Source organism: Ornithodoros turicata, chromosome 1, assembly GCF_037126465.1.
Source record: "Ornithodoros turicata isolate Travis chromosome 1, ASM3712646v1, whole genome shotgun sequence".
NCBI classification, from domain to species: domain Eukaryota; kingdom Metazoa; phylum Arthropoda; class Arachnida; order Ixodida; family Argasidae; genus Ornithodoros; species Ornithodoros turicata.
In genome coordinates this window covers 169,577,006-169,594,641 of record NC_088201.1, presented here as the reverse complement: position 1 = coordinate 169,594,641, position 17,636 = coordinate 169,577,006, and the positions used below count along the sequence as shown (strand labels likewise).

At 46.1% G+C, this 17,636-nt stretch overlaps 1 protein-coding gene across 1 annotated transcript; it reads right to left on the bottom strand.

The window, feature by feature from the left end:
• Positions 1-12,282: 12,282 nt before the first annotated feature.
• LOC135389608 (uncharacterized protein K02A2.6-like) lies at positions 12,283-16,182 on the bottom strand. The gene has a single exon (XM_064619645.1). The coding sequence runs from the start codon at positions 16,180-16,182 to the stop codon at positions 12,283-12,285; it is 3,900 nt and encodes a 1,299-aa protein (XP_064475715.1).
• Positions 16,183-17,636: the final 1,454 nt, after the last annotated feature.

Genomic DNA, 17,636 nt, shown 5'->3' with positions numbered 1-17,636 from the left:
GGAAGCTTTCGTTCGTTGGCCACCTCACATCTTGTATTTTCTTAGAGAAGATGACACATGACACTCCTGTTTTCCATGCAGGTCGCGACATACACCCTTCCTCTTCACCGTACGTTCGGAATCTTCTTATCCTGTTTCTCTCCAAGCTGCTCCAGTTTCTAAAATGAAACATCTAATTAATAGTAATAAAAACATCATGGTCATCACTCATACCTGCAAACATTCGCGACGTGCAGTCCGATTGGCGTTTCACAGTGCGTTCTTGCCCCTACGCCGTTTACGTCTTCGTAGCGTCAAAACTCTTCCGGGAAATCGACAATGTGTTGCACAGGAACCATTGTCATCGCATTGTCTTAAAAAGCGCACTAAAACACACGAAAATACCGCACAGGAGATACACCATCCTTGCGACGGCAACTGAAGACAAAACGAACTTGTTGCGACGCGTCCAAGTTCCAACGTTCCAACTGCCACTGCCTGCTGCTGCCTGCCTGCCAGGCCTGCCTCTCCCGCCTCTCACCCTCTCCTCTCCCTCTCGGCTCTCGACGTTTGTTGAAGTTTGAATTTGTAGCCGCCGTGTCGTCTTCACATTGCATCAGCCTCTGCAATTACCTTTTCTTCCTTTTTTTTTTCGTTGTCTTTCTTCCAGATATTTAGCTTAATTTTTGTTGGTGTTGAGATGCATTTTTTGACATTTCTCTGGTACTAAAAAGAGATCACGCATGTGCTAAAATTGATCAGAGTAATAGATCAAACAAAACCAGAAGGATATTGTCACGAGGCGAAATGGGTCGGCGAGTCGTCGAATAAACAGCGAACGGTTTATTAGACTACTTGGTAGCAAAACCTCAAGAGTGATAGCTCTCTGAACACAACTGAGTCCAAAGAATGAATGCTCCAGCTTGGAGCGCACAAACATTTAAGCGTCGCGCCGAAAAGTCTAGAAAGAGCACGTGCGTTTGCCAGACAGCAGGCGATGTGTCTGGAAGCTTCTTGCTTCTTCTTCAGCACGCGCCAGGATGAGATGTACCGTTTCGTGCCTGCCCTGGAAGTTTCGCGATGATGATTCGTGGCAATATATGGCAAGTGTGGACAAGATGAAATCTCAAAGGGTGGGAAGCTGCCCAACTTGGACTCTCAAGTGACCATTCTGGGAACAAAATGGTACCTGTGAGGCTCCAGCTGGAACATCTGGCCCCCTCTTGCCCCCCCCCCCCATACACGTGCTTACATACGCTAGTCCTTTATCAGACAACAGGATGGAGGATTTACTGATATCCGCATGCCCCGATTGTGAGGTCTTAGCTGCTTCGATTATCTCACGCGCCATCGGTACTGCCTGTGAAGCAGATGGATTGTTTCAATAGCGGTTCAGCTGCCGGGCGACGATTGCATCCGGTTTTTAGATAAGCATGCGAGATTCACTGCTATCCACACGTGTTGGATGTGCTAGCCTAGGGCCAAGAAGCCGCTCCTCCCGTTCGCGTCGGCCCATTCAAAGTCAGTAAAGAGAGGCATCGCTACAATGTGTTTCCTCAACGCGGTATGCAAATCCTTTTCGCACCTAATGGATGCCAGCCTTCAGGAACAGGCTCTCAAGCTGCGTGAATCAGACTATCCGCTAGCCTTGCTCCGGAGTCGTTGCACAAGGGGTTGTCCACCCGTAACTTCTGAAAGGAGGTCGCTAGTAGAACGAAATACCACCGTAATCATTCCCCACATGCATAAAGTCTCGCAGCAAGGATGGCTGGGCGAGCTGGTGTTAAAATGGCCTTCTCTGCTCCAAATAAAATCGGGAAGCTTTGTCGTTCAGTAAGCTGCACTGAGCGGGAAGATCTCCAAAGAACCCCATATGTGGAATGCAAGGAATAGGTTGTGTATCAAGTACTCTTGTGGCGCGGTAAATTCTATGTGGGACAGACTGGACGCTGCATCAATGACCGGTTGCGGGAACACAGGCTTAATGTCGACAACAAACGCGATGGATGGCTCTACCTTGCAATTAGTGTGGCAGCGAACCGCTATTGAAACAATCTATCTGCTTCACAGGCAGTACCGATAGGACCACGCGGGAGATAATCGAAGCAGCTAAAATCTCACAACTGGGGCATGCGTGTATCAGTAACTCCTCAATCCTGTTGCCTGATAAAGAACTAGCGTATCTAAGCAAGTGTATGCAAAAGTGCCGGTAGATGGCAGGGCAGGGACCTCAGAAGGCTGTCTCCAGTTAGCATTTAAGCAGTCTGTGTGCTATTCAATAAACCTTTGTTGGAAGTGCGCCTACGTGTCGTGTATCTCTCTCCGTCCTTGTCCCTGTCGCGCTTTATAGTTATGAACCAGCCCTACTTTGCCTAGTTAGCCGAGCTCTGGCTTCAGCTCTCTCTGAAGAACTTACTTAAAGGTTGCTTACAGGTTAAAGGATGATTGCTACTTTGTGTAATTAGGTGGCTGTCTCACGTGTCGGCGAGAATGATGGATGAGAAAGTTGTGTGAACCATGGGTCATACCTTCTAACATATGCCGCGAAAAGCAGTGTCGTTATAGCATTGTTCAAACGCATATTTCCTGACAGGCAGGAAGCTGATATGTTAATTACGACGTACAGGAAACTGAAAGGTTAATTACAGCAGACAGGAAACTGAAAGGTTAGTTCCAACACACAGGAAACTGAAAGGTTAATTGCAACGTACAGAAAACTGAAAGGTTAATTACAACAGACAGGAGTCTTAAAGGGTTAATTACAACGCACAGGACACTGAAAGGTTAATTACCCTGATGGAAAAAGTAGACCCGATCTCATTCAGCGCCCGCATCAATTTCAATGAGTTTGAATGAGAATTTATGCATCCAATTCGATTAATGTGAATATAGCAGGTATTTCTCATTGAAGTAATGAGAAGTGTTGCGGGAAAGCTGCCTTATGTTTGAGCGCTCGAACAGATGTCGTGGTGAATGAGTCTTCCAGGGAACCGGGGACTAATTTGTCCAATAAGAACCAATGACATTCAATTATATCTGAGACACCCAATTCATTTAACGTGAATAACGCAGGTATTTCTCATTGAAGTAATGAGAAGTGTTGAGGGAAAGATAGCTTCATGTTTTAGCGCTCTAACAGGTGTTGTGGTGAAGAAGATTCATAGGAAATCAAGAACCAAATAAAGTAATTAGTTCACTGGGTGCCGATGAGAAACAATGATTTCCAATTGGATCAATCTGAACCGACGTGTTGTGCAATGAAGATCCCCTTCACAGAAGAAGAACGAAATGGGCAATTGGTTTAGCATCGAACCATCATGACCACTGTGTCAATTGAATTAATGTTCGCAAACATGTTGTGCGGATAGGACTGCTCCATGCGTAGATGAAAGGATGAAGATCATGAAAGACACATTCGAGGGATAGAGCAAGTTGGTGAGCACTGAATACAGAATCTTAATTTAAAATATCTTCTATTCGAAACGTTTTGAATTCCTACACACTTCAATTGGCACAAACTACGCAACTGACGAGTTTTAAATTGCTTGCATTTAAATTCATATATATATTTTTTTTGCACTGCACGAGAGTGAAAGGGAATCTTCTTTTCCCCTGGAGCATGGATATAGAAATACGCAGGAGTGCCTCAAGTAAAGTATGCTCTCTACCCATGCATAGTTTTGCACATTGTGCTTGCAAGTGGTGAACAGACTTGTGTATACAATATATAGCAAAACATATACAAATAATGTACGCTTGTATGTGACAGCTGTAGTATACTCCAAACTCCAAAAAAAGAAACTGCTAGAAAAGACATAAATGGTTATCTCAAGATTGTGGCACTACTAATACAATTAAAAACTTGAATGATACATGCAATGAAAGAAATTTTACCAACAAATGAAAAACTGTTTTTCACAACGGCAGTCATCACTCATATTCAATCTTGTTTGGCAAGTTGGTCACCACAAACTGCTCATATAGTGCCATACGCATGCGTCTACATGCCAACTCTACTGCGAAAGGTAGCATATTGTTACGGGTGTGTTCCGAACACTGTTGTATTCCAAAAGTGTCAGTGAACTTACCGTTTCCTGACCCTCTTGGCGAAAACTAATGCGAATAATCTCGGCATATGACCCGCCGTCCAGACAAACTATCTTGTTGTTTGTCCTCTGACATTTAATATGATCTGTAGTGGCATTGTACACGACCCCTTTGGCGATCATTCGTTCGTAAGCGGTGGATGCTGAAGGCAATACAGCCGTTGCATTTTTTAAATACGTTAACGGTCTCGACCGCAACACCTTTCCCAAGTGCCCGTGCAGACGAAAAACTTTCAAATCATGTTGCAGCAAATGGTTCTGAAACAGTTGGGCAGCATAATCAAAGCGGCCACTGAAATAGGGCACCGATAGGTCCAAAACTGAAAACACTTTTTTTTTGCAATGTGAGTCAAACAATGAAAACTGAAGGACACTGACGACTTGCAATTGAGAAGCAGTATTTCGCACGCAAACATAAGAATGAGCCTAGAAAAAAAAAAGACTGCCGAGGCAGTTTCCGTGCTGGGTCAGTGCAGGTTGAATTACTATCCTGAAACCATCGAGCTTCCATTCGAAAACCACAAGAGTTCAATGCTGGATTCGAGCTAGAAATGGGATGTCCCAGCGAGTACGCCAGATAGTGTTAGATTCCTGGCTATGAAGATAAGAATAAAAAAAAGAAAAAAACTACCACGGCAGTTTCCGTGCTGGGTCAGTGCAGGTTGAATTTCCATTTTGAAACCATCCAACTTCCATTCGAAAACCACAAGAGTTCAATGCTGGATTCGAGCTAGAAATGGGATGTCCCAGCGAGTACGCCAGATAGTGTTAGATTCCTGACTGTGAAGATAAGAATAAAAAAAACTACCACGGCAGTATCCGTGCTGGGTCAGTGCAGGTTGCATTTCTATCCTGAAACCATCGAGCTTCCATTCGAAAACCACAAGAGTTCAATGCTGGATTCGAGCTAGAAATGGGATGTCCCAGCGAGTACGCCAGATAGTGTTAGATTCCTGGCTGTGAAGATAAGAATAAAAAAAAGAAAAAAACTACCACGGCAGTTTCCGTGCTGGGTCAGTGCAGGTTGAATTTCCATTTTGAAACCATCCAACTTCCATTCGAAAACCACAAGAGTTCAATGCTGGATTCGAGCTAGAAATGGGATGTCCCAGCGAGTACGCCAGATAGTGTTAGATTCCTGGCTGTGAAGATAAGAATAAAAAAAAAGAAAAAAACTACCACGGCAGTTTCCGTGCTGGGTCAGTGCAGGTTGAATTTCCATTTTGAAACCATCCAACTTCCATTCGAAAACCACAAGAGTTCAATGCTGGATTGGAGCTGGAAATGGGATGTCCCAGCGAGTACGCCAGATAGTGTTAGATTCCTGGCTGTGAAGATAAGAATAAAAAAAAAAAGAAAAAAACTACCACGGCAGTTTCCGTGCTGGGTCAGTGCAGGTTGAATTTCCTTTTTGAAACCATCCAACTTCCATTCGAAAACCACAAGAGTTCAATGCTGGATTGGAGCTGGAAATGGGATGTCCCAGCGAGTACGCCAGATAGTGTTAGATTCCTGGCTGTGAAGATAAGAATAAAAAAAAGAAAAAAACTACCACGGCAGTTTCCGTGCTGGGTCAGTGCAGGTTGAATTTCCATTTTGAAACCATCCAACTTCCATTCGAAAACCACAAGAGTTCAATGCTGGATTGGAGCTGGAAATGGGATGTTCCAGCGAGTACGCCAGATAGTGTTAGATTCCTGGCTGTGAAGATAAGAATAAAAAAAAAGAAAAAAACTACCACGGCAGTTTCCGTGCTGGGTCAGTGCAGGTTGAATTTCCATTTTGAAACCATCCAACTTCCATTCGAAAACCACAAGAGTTCAATGCTGGATTGGAGCTGGAAATGGGATGTTCCAGCGAGTACGCCAGATAGTGTTAGATTCCTGGCTGTGAAGATAAGAATAAAAAAAAGAAAAAAACTACCACGGCAGTTTCCGTGCTGGGTCAGTGCAGGTTGAATTTCCATTTTGAAACCATCCAACTTCCATTCGAAAACCACAAGAGTTCAATGCTGGATTCGAGCTAGAAATGGGATGTCCCAGCGAGTACGCCAGATAGTGTTAGATTCCTGGCTGTGAAGATAAGAATAAAAAAAAGAAAAAAACTACCATGGCAGTTTCCATGCTGGGTCAGTGCAGGTTGAATTTCCATTTTGAAACCATCCAACTTCCATTCGAAAACCACAAGAGTTCAATGCTGGATTGGAGCTGGAAATGGGATGTTCCAGCGAGTACGCAAGATAGTGCTAGATTCCTGGCTGTGAAGATAAGAATAAAAAAAAGAAAAAAACTACCATGGCAGTTTCCATGCTGGGTCAGTGCAGGTTGAATTTCCATTTTGAAACCATCCAACTTCCATTCGAAAACCACAAGAGTTCAATGCTGGATTGGAGCTAGAAATGGGATGTCCCAGCGAGTACGCCAGATAGTGTTAGATTCCTGGCTGTGAAGATAAGAATAAAAAAAAGAAAAAAACTACCATGGCAGTTTCCATGCTGGGTCAGTGCAGGTTGAATTTCCATTTTGAAACCATCCAACTTCCATTCGAAAACCACAAGAGTTCAATGCTGGATTGGAGCTGGAAATGGGATGTTCCAGCGAGTACGCAAGATAGTGCTAGATTCCCGGCTGTGGCATTATGGAAAATTCGTCCTATCATTTCTAATCATTCATCTCATTTCTAATCTAATCATTATCACGTTACATATAATCTTGTTGATATTGAACAAGATACGAGGGTGGATCAAATATAAACGAGTTTTTCATCTTGTTTTATTTTCGTTTTGTAGTAAGAAATAAAACGAGTATGCATTGTTTTTCTGCATTGCCTCCCGACCTAGAAATGCATTTTTCCCAGCGGGTCGGTGGCTTTTTGATCCCCTCTTCATAAAAATAAGTGGGTTATATATCGCTGCCATTTGCGCGCAAACTCCTCCACTGCGTCGTCGTCGTCGAATCGTTGTCCTCCCAGAGCTTCTTTGAGTGACCCAAACGCGTCAAACTCACACGGCTATAACTATAAGTCATGGCTATAGGGAGGGTGTTCCAGTGGCGTCCAGTGTATTTCCCTTAATTTTGCACGTGTGGCAGCTGCAGGGTGGGGTCTGGCATTGTCACGTAGGAAAATCGCTTTACGTATTGGTTGGACACACCTTTTGCTCCGATAAACAAGTTCAATCTCACTCAAAGTTCACAGAAATATGCAGCGTTGATGGTGCGACGATCGTGCAAGAAATTAATGCGCAAGATGCAGCGTTCGTCCGAAAAAACTGTTGCAAGCGCCGTGCCAGCTGACAGCCGAGTCTTGGCTTGGCTTTCATTTTCAACCTCGTCACGGCCTTCCACAAATTCCTTATGCCAGGAAAACACACGCGACCTCGACAGTGTTTGACCCCGAACTGTGCCGTCAGTCGGTGCAGAATTTCGGTCGGTTTTACACACACACACGAGCAAGAGACTTTATAATAATACGTTGCGCAATCCAGGGGCGCATCTCTTTCTCAGATATCGCTTCACGGGCTGCTGAAAAAATGTGACCCGACCAGCCGGCTTCTCACGTGATAACAGACCCACATACGTAGCACGTGCCCCAGGGGCAGCGCGCGCAAATTGACAGAACGCGTCCTACAACAAAAGTCTCGTTTATATTTGTTTCACCCTCGTGGTATCTCTCTTGATTGTCTGCCAGGCCAACACGCTTTTCCACTCCTCGATCCTACAAGAGCCTCAAAAACAGTCTGACTGTTTCAGTTTTTTTTCCTCGCACGACCGGCGATTGGGATGCCCTGCCGTTGGACATATGTGCCTGTATTCACCAGTCAGACTTAGCGACTGGTTTAGTGGCGTCTGGTTTAAGTTGATCACGTGATCTCTCCGGCTCTGAAGCCTTTGACCATAACGCATGCGCATTATTCACATTGTCACGGGATGGTTGTGGCGAAGGAGACATTAGCCGACGACGGAAGGACCGCGAAGAGGAAGATGCCCGTTTTTTTGTTTTTTGTTTGCTATGAGATTGATAAAGAAATGTTCAGGCAGCGCTGCTACAGGTGGTTGCGTGATGGTGTGTGGTAGCCGGCGGCTAAGCCTGCCTTTGTGTTCGTTCACATGATCGCTAAAACAATGTACAAAGAGCGCGTTTGCCAAGTTATTGAAGAGGCAGGAGTACGTATTCTCGTGGAGGCGATCGTTGTACTTTTGTCAGTGTTCGGTCGTCGATTGTGGTTGCGTATAATAACTGCACCTCCATGGACCATCGCTTGTTTATCGTTTGTTGTGGGGCCTTTGTGGTGAATTGCAACGATCAAGATAGCCTTTCCATCGCTGTGGCATGTCAGCTGCGTGTTTTTACGCTTTCAAGCCTGGTGTCATGTGCGTAGCGTGTCTGCAGGCGCATCATCACGGTAGGCTGCCTGTAAGTAAACAGCAATACCATTGATGCAAGGGTGGCCATATCCTGCATCGGACTCCTACACGCATAACTTTTATGGTGTTATGGTTTGAAGAAATTGACGTAGTACTTTACAAGGTGTCTAAATCTGCTACGCATTAAAGCATCGCTTCGCTGGCTGCGTTTGTTCTGGCGCACGACGGAAAACGAACGGTGCAGTCCTGTTTACATCCGCGTCCTGTGTGTGTGTGTGTGTGTGTTAGCGCTGTTTTCGTTGTGTTACCCAGGGTGCCCCTGCCTGTGAGTTGTGTGGAAGATGCCAGTGTCGTGACCTCCTGTCGTTCTATCAGTGCGGTGCTATGGTTAATTGTGACCTCCTTTATCTGCGTATCTCTGCATATAACATTCCTGTACAAATCATCAAGCACTGAATTGATTTATTCTGTTCAGCTAACAAAGACTGGCTGTGCTGTGACTGTCACTTGCTGGAACTTAATATAATGGGAATGTACACACTTGGCCTACGGTCATATATTGAGCGCACTTGACATCACAGATGCCATATCTGCAAAAATAAAAGGGCACAATTTAGTGTTGTTACAATAGATCCGAGCCATTCAGAATTTGTTGTTTATTGAGACCACATACACAAAACACAAACAATCTTCTCTTTGCTGTTAAAATGGATAAAATATCTCGTACAGAAGGTCTTATTTGTCTCAATAATGGTGTTTCAAGGGTGGAGCAAACATACAACGGACAAAGGCAAACACATATAACAACAGCTGCAACATCAGCTACAAGCCAATCCGTACTGCTATTTGCATTGTGCTTGCTTGTTCAGAGTCATATATTATTGAGGAAACACTTTTACATACCTGGTCAGGGGCTTGTGTATTTTTGTGTGCCTAGCGTCCCGCGTTTCGTAATGAAGACAGTGCTCCCAGTGCCCCTCCATGGTCTGTGTTAAGCCCAGTCACCCGCCTAACTGTTCCTGGCCTGCATGGAAGGAAAAGGGATACAGCCCCGTGTGTCGCCAAGCAGCTTACCCTGGGCATGATGAACGACAACTACACGGCGTCAACATCAGTTTTCACTGACGGGTCATCTACTCGGGGTGGATCGTCCTCGGCATTTGTCATTCCATTTCAGTCAGTCTCCTGTGGTCACCGTCTTTCTCACAGAGTATCGTCTACGTGTGCCGAGCTTTACGCCATTCTATTTGCTATGCAAAAAAATATCAGCTAGTCCAGGTCAGTCCTGGGTCGTCTTTGCAGACTCAAGACCCGCGCTCCAGTGTGTGGCCAACTTGGGGATACGTGGACTCCTCGGTCCTGTTGCCTTTGACATCCTGCAAGCTTACAAGAAGGCGACCATTGCAGGGCACACGTAGTATTGCAGTGGATCCCCGGACATGTCGGTATCAGCGGCAACGAAGAAGCAGACAGAGTCGCATTGAACGCCCATCAGCACGCAGCTTTTTCCCCGATAATGATGTCGTCGGGCGACCGAAGACACCTCCTCTCGACACTCACCGGTCCCAAGATGCAGGCTCAGTGGGAACACGACATAGCTCACTCCCTTCTCTCTGATGTAGACCCCACGCTTTCTCTCGTCCTTCCTCCGCGACTTCCTTCCTCCCCTTAACTACTCTCTTCCACCACATGAGGCTCAACGTTGCCTTTACACCTGCCTTTCAACACCGTCTCGGCTCCACCTTGTCTTCCTTCTGCCCCACTTGTGGAGTGCACGGCGACCTCAGCCATGTCATCCTGGCTTGTGGGCAATACCACCACGAGCGTGCCCTAATGGGACTCTCTATGCAACGCATTGACAAGCGGCCGTTCAACCTAGCGAAGATCCTCGGTCCGTGGTCGAACGCTGCCCACCAGACGCAGGGCCTTCGTCTTCTGGCGGAGTACTTGTGCTCCACCGGTCTGGCGACAGCTCTTTGAAAGCCCCATCATCATCCCTTCATCCTCCCCCAACGCGAAATAGGGCAGTGTACCGCCTCAGCGGCGGTGAATCGCCCACCCCATCACCACCCAATATATGTGTGTGTGCGTGCGTATTTTTCTGCGCTCATTCTTTATGAGCTCCTCTCTTGACTTCATACTTGCATTGTAAACAACCTCACTTCCATTATCATGGCACCATTACATGCCAAACAATCACCACCACCAATGCCTAAAAACTCCCCACAGCTTATGCTATGCTATAATATGCCATCTGAGACTTTCAATTTAGGCTTTTTGTTCAGGAAGAATTTCTATGGTGATGCAGTTGCAGTTACCACTTCACTTTGACACAGATAGCTGAACTTTGACAGTAAAATCACACGAGAGGCCCGTGTGACCTCTGCTTCTCCTTTGGCAAGGCTGCTCTGAGAACTGTCACTGTCCAATTGTGCAAATTAAGGTATTGCACGATTACATCAGCAGCTCTATACAGAGAGTATTAGTATTAGTATTAGAGTATAGAGTAGTATATAGTTCTTGAGAATTTTCTTTTTTAGCTTTTAAGTCATGCTATAGTTCTCTGACTGTTCCCAGTTTTCTACACTGTCCTGTATTGCAGACAACCTGAAATACAGATGGTAAAGCTATGAAAAATTTGTGCATGTGCCCCATGCATTTGTGCACTGCGTAGTTACGCAGCTATAAACCGCACAACTGTGTGCTGAGAGATTGTGCTATTTCTTGAGAAACAACACCGTGGAATATCAAAGCAAACAGCAGCACTGATCATTGTCTCCTAGCTTTCTGTATTGATATGTATTGGACAGTAAGTGGAAGGCTGCAATGGACAAATGAATGCAATGCAAATAAGCTCATATAAAGAAAAGAATGAAACTTGAAATCAGATGCATCTTATCTACAATGTGCTGCTATTACTTTTTAGGAAATACAGGATTGTATATCTTACTTCGACATTTTCTGTTATCTTTTGAGGCACTTTGGCAGTTGTAACTTTGCAAAAGCCGACATATCCATTCAGCTGTGTCAGCACAAAGCTACACAACCAGACAGTATATTAGTGTAGTGAATGTGGTGTACTGCATCATCAAGGACAAAGTCTGGGAGCAGAAATGTGGGACATTGCTTAATACGCAGAAAAATAACATAGATATTTTTGCATGGCTGACCACCTAACTTCAATAGCCAGTGATGAACATGCGATGTCTTCAGCTGGTGTATTCTAGAAATTAATACGTGACGTATGGGGAAGGGGCATGGTTTGCAAGTTAATAGCACCCAACATGAACAACAGTTTTACAGATTTTGGGCAAACACATCTATGTTGGCACACATGAAGGGCATATAGTTATTTCAATACACTTTATTGAACTTGCAGCACCATTTACAAAAAAAAAGTGGGAGGGGCAGGGTTACAAAAAAAGAAACAGAGGTAGTGGTAGTGCGAAACTCTGCTTTAGAAGAAAGGAAAAATTCCGCACACACAACCACAATATTTCTGAAGCAATGGTTTCTACTCTTACAATGACATGTTTTTCATGCATTTAAGCAGGGTTAGTCACGTTCAATTCACGTTCAGGGTTCACGACAATTAGTTTTCTTCACGTATTGCGTTAAATAATTCCTTTCCTGAAACAAACTAAATAACTGTGAAACGTGTCATACACGGCCAGCGACTTGAATCCAAAAAGGCAACTTTATTGTCCTCATCCACGGCTTAAATACTGCCGGCATCGTCGTCGTCGTTATCACACTATTACTCTGCTGACATCCCCCTTTCTTCAAACAAGAAACCAAGTGAGAATAAACGTATAAAATGACACTAATAGAAATCAGTCCGGGTAGCGTTTCGGTTGTTTCTTCGCCCTTGTGCTTCTGCGTGGGGGTGCTGGCACTTCTCCAGCCGATGAGTCTTCCGCCTCCACATGATCCATGGGTGCTTGCATTCTGAGATGCTCCCTGGTCCTCGTCCTGGTAACTCCATCTTGGGTGGAAACGTCATATGATCTTGGGCTGGTTGCATGTCCTACGACGATGGCTGGAGACCACGTTTTCTTATTCGTGTCGTAGATGGTCACTCTTGACCCCTTTTCCACTTCAGGGAGCGGCCGTGTTCCTCGGTCGTAGAATTTCTTTTGCTGTTGACGTATCTCGCTGAGTCTTTCTCTCACGGTGTCCGGTGGAACCACAACAGGCTTGTAGTGCTCCGTAGCGCAGGGTACCAAGGTTCGGGTTTGGCGACTCATCAGCCGTTGTACCGGAGACTTCAAGACACTGTCGCGTGGACTGTTACGCCACTCCAAGAGTGCGTAATAAAACTCCTCAGCCGTCGATGTCCTACGAAGAAGCTTCTTGGCCTCTTGCACGGCACGCTCCGCCATGCCGTTACTTCTCGGATGGTAGGGGCTAGCTGTAATATGACGAATCTGGAGGTGTTCCAAGAACTGCTTGAACTCATAGCTGCTGAACGGAGGACCATTGTCGCTCACCAAAGTTACCGGCAGCCCATGGGTGGCGAATACTTTCATGCAGAAGTTGTTGATTTGGCGGGCGTTTGCAGTTTGTAGTTCCTGAACCTCGAAGTAGAATGAATAAAAATCAACCATGATTATGTACATCTTGTGGCCGTGTGCGAACAGGTCCAGCCCAACACGCTCCCATGGCAACCTCGGGATCTCATGAGACAACATTGGCATTTTCTTGTTCCTCGGCTTGTTTGCTTGACACTCGGCGCAGTTGTCGCAGACCTTGTCGATGGCATCGTTCAACTTTGGCCAAAACACGGTGCATCTTGCTCTTCTTTTCATCTTTTCCTTACCGACGTGCGCGGCGTGCAGGTGCTTGAGAACAGACTTCCTCATCGAAAACGGAATGACGACCCTGTCCGAGCGCAGAACAATGCCATCTTCCATGTGGATATCTTCTCTGTGAGGCCAAAATTCCACTGCCAGGCTGGGAACCTGCCCTCGATGTACAGGCCAACCAGAGTCTGCGTACTTGGAAAGAAGCTGCAGCTGTTCATCTGTTTTTGTAGCTTCCCTTATGAGTTGCAGTCTCCTTTGTGCAATGGGAAGTTCCTGTAGGGTGTTTACTTGAAGCATCTCGTCCGTTTCGTCCATGACTTCTGTTGTTGGAAATCTTGACAGGCCGTCTGGCAGAAGCTGTTCTTTGCCAGGTCTGTACCTTACGTCCAATGAGTAGGCTTGCAAACAAAGTCTCATGCGCTGTAGGCGTTGAGGACACTCATGCAGAGATTTTGCGAAGATGGCCTGCAGCGGCTTATGATCAGTTTCTACCACGACTGTGTGTTGTCCGAATATGTAGTGGTGAAATTTCTTGCAGCCATGTACAATCGCAAGCATTTCTTTTTCGATTTGTGCATATTTTTCTTGTGCCCCTGTGAAGGATCTTGATGAATAGGCTAGGGGTTTTCCTTCTTGCATCACAACGGCCCCCATGCCGTACTGGCTGGCGTCTACAGATAGAGTGATTTGCTTTCCAGGCTGGTAGTAAGCCAGAACTGGCGTCTTGGTGAGAGCTTCCTTTAAATGCTCGAAGGCAGTTTGGTGCACTTCAGTCCATACCCATGCATTGCCTTTTTTAAGGAGCTCTCGGAGCTCTGATGTGTGGTGAGAAAGTCTCGGAATGAAGCTTGAAACGTAGGTAATCATTCCTAAAAACGTTCGGAGCTCATGTACGTTCTTTGGCGGTGCGATGGCCCTGATGTCTTCAACCCGGTTTGGGTCGACTTTCAACCCTTCCGTCGTGAGTATGTGTCCGAGGTATTTAACTTCAGTTCTTGAAAACTGACATTTCTTCAGATTTAACTTCAGGTTGACTTCTCTGCATCTTTGGAGCAGACGTTGCAAGTTTTGGTCGTGGTCTTCCTTGTCGGTACCCCACACCAGGATATCATCCATCACGACTTGAACATGAGGGAGGCCTTCCAGTACATCATTCATGGCCTTCTGGAAGACTTCAGGCGCGGTACAAATCCCGAAAGGCATTCGTGTGAAACGGTACCGCCCATATGGTGTGCTCATGGTGCATATTCTCGAGCTGTCCTCATCGAGAGGAATCTGCCAGAATCCCGACGATGCGTCCAGCGTGGAGAAAATTTTTGCTCCCGCCAGCTTGGATGCCACCTCCTCCAGAGTTTTCATGGGATAGTGCTCCCGCCGTAGGGCTTTGTTAAGGTCGACCGGATCCATGCAGATCCTCAGCTTTCCTGGTTTGGAGACGACCACCATGTAGCTGGACCAGTCGGTGGGCTCGTTGACCCTCTCAATGACTCCATCAGCCTCCATCCTTTGGAGTTCAGCTTTCACTTTATCCCTGAGTGCTAGCGGAACCTTTCGTGCCGGCCGTACTATGCCTTGTGATCCGGGTCGCAACTTCATCCGATACCTGACTCCCCTGAGTTTCCCCAGACCAATAAAGACATCTTCAAACATTTTGGCCGGGTCAAACTGAGCAGCGTTATTCTGTGTCTGTGCGCCGAGGGATCCGACTCGGTTGAGAAGACCAAGCCTTTCGCAAAGGCTTCCACTAAGCGTTGTCTGTACGTCTTCATCCACAACGAAGAAATCTTCGAGAACCCTTTTGCGCGGTGTCGACACTTCAAGGACAACTTTTCCAACAGCTCGCTTACTGAACCCGAAGAAAGTCTTCAGTGCTGCACGGCTCTTCATGACGTGCTTCGTCGTGATCATCTTCACCAGCCTCAAAGGGATCACTGAGCAATTTGCTCCTGTGTCCATCTTGCAGCGTAACTTGTCCTGCTCGATGCTTATCTCCGTCGTCCAACGGTCATCTGCTTGGACACTGCCAACCGACACGTGACAGAGCAGGTAGTCTTCGTCGCTCTCACTCTGAGATGTCTCTACGCGAACCTCGTTCAGCTTCTTCCCTTTCCTGGGATTCGTCTTCTGTGGCTTCCGGGTCCTCCATGGCGGTCCGCGGCAGACCTTGGCGAAGTGGTTTCGAAGTCCGCACTTGCTGCATTGTTTTCCGAGTGCTGGGCAGTTCCCTGAGCGATGCTCCTTGTAGCCACAATTCCCGCAGGATGTGCAAGTTGCTAAACCGTTTACTTCTGCCCCGTCAGGCACCTTCTCTTTGCGTATTTCCATAAAGCGCTCTTTTGACATCTCCTGGGTTCGACAGCACTCGAGGACCTTCGTGAAGCTTGGATTATCGCTTATGAGTTTTCTTTGTAGTTGTTGGTCTTTGACTCCCAGTATTATACGGCTTTTCAGCATCCTTTGTTCGAAGTCGCCGAACTCACAGTTCCGAGCCAGCGTCCTGAGTTCTGTGAGCCAGTCGTCGAACCTCTCGCCTTCCTTCTGGTCCCGTTTTCCAAAGACAAATTCATGGTAGGTCAGGTTGACTGTTGGCTTCATGTAGGCCTCAAACTTCGTTCGAACGACCTCAACGTTCTGCTTGTCGGCCTCATTTTCGAATACGAACGTATCAAAGATCCGCCGCCCTACGTCACCGATGCATACCAAAAATGTTGCTGCCTGTACCTTGCTAGGTTGTTGGGTGAGGTGGGTTGCAACGGCGAAGAGATCATACTCTGCTCTCCAAGTCTTCCATGCTTGCCACATGTCACCGGAAATATCCAACGGCTTGGGCGGTGGAAGTAGACTCGTCATGACAGGAGCCACCGGCGCGGTGGACGTAGGAGTGTAGCTCGGTTCTTCAACCCGCGATGAACCTGATGCGTTCTCCATGACGTGTATGTTCGAAAGGCGCTGCCACCATGTGAAACGTGTCATACACGGCCAGCGACTTGAATCCAAAAAGGCAACTTTATTGTCCTCATCCACGGCTTAAATACTGCCGGCATCGTCGTCGTCGTTATCACACTATTACTCTGCTGACAATAACAAGGTGTATCATATGTAACAGGCATTTTGTGCCGGTTATGCAGTAAAACTAGTACGCTTGAGGCGCCACATATCCTCCTGGTGATGATGTGAAGGAAACATGCTTCAATCTTTCCAAATGTAAATGAGTGCCGTGGTGTCTTGCATTGTAACAGCATCTAGGCACTCTTTCCTGTGGGCTTTCGAGTGACAGATTCATGCACATTAGAATCATTTGTAATGATGCTGATAACAACACTCTTAATCACATGAGAATTTTGTGACGGTAGTATGCCCATATTGCGTTCATCCTTCATTCACTGGTGTGCATTTAGGTGTGGAGTGTGAGTCAAGGCAGAGGTGAGCTAGTACGAAATGGGAGTACCCGTTCCTATCAGGTAATATACAGGACATGTCAAAAAGGAAGAACCGTGGGCACTTAGCACGTACCTGTACTGGTGTAAGGAGCATGTTAGTATGCGTCTGTACGTAGGCATCCCAAAGAATATCCGCATACTCTAAAATTGGCCACACTAACGTAGTCTAAGCCGTCAGCTTCGTTGCAGACGTACAGTGGCGCATCGTCCTCCTCAGTGACCAAAGTTTACGGGATGCTTTGGTAGTAACTTTTTCAACATGCTCGGCCCAGCTTAGGTTTGATGCTATTGATACACCAAGGTATTTTTGGTTCTCCGCTTTACTCAACACAGTAGTGTTAATGCTATACGGAAAGGACAACGAGGTTTTCTTCGTTGTAACACACATGAACACGCACTTTTTCACATTGAGCTCCATCTGCCACATTTCGCACCACGTAACAATAGATTGAAGACAGTTGTTTAATTTGACTTGGTCGTTAGTAGTGATTATACTAGAATGCAAAATGCAATCATCAGCAAAGAAACGACACTGGATTCCCTGACTAGCGATGTAAAGGTCATTTATAAAAATTAGAAACAGCAACGGTCCAAGAACGGACTTCTGTGGTACTCCGGAGACAACTGCCAAGGGATGCGAATGGGCTCCACCAACACTCACGAACTGCTTACGATTAGTAAGGTACGAGTGAAACCATTGCAGTATATGATCATTACTTATTATATTTTTCAATTTATACAACAGCTTAGTGTGCGAAACTCTGTCGAATGCCTTTGATAGATCTAAAAACACAACGTCCGTTTGACCACCTTTGTCTACAACAGGGGCAAAGTCATGAACTATGTGTACAAGTTGTGTAACTGTGGAGTAACCTCGCCTAAAGCCGTGCTGCTCTTTCACCAAGAAATAACTTTCTTTCAAAACGCTAATTATCTGTTTGA

Coding starts and splice junctions, on each gene's coding strand:
- LOC135389608 (XM_064619645.1), bottom strand. CDS start 16,182: ATGGAGAACGCATCAGGTTCATCGCGGGTTGAAGAACCGAGCTACACT.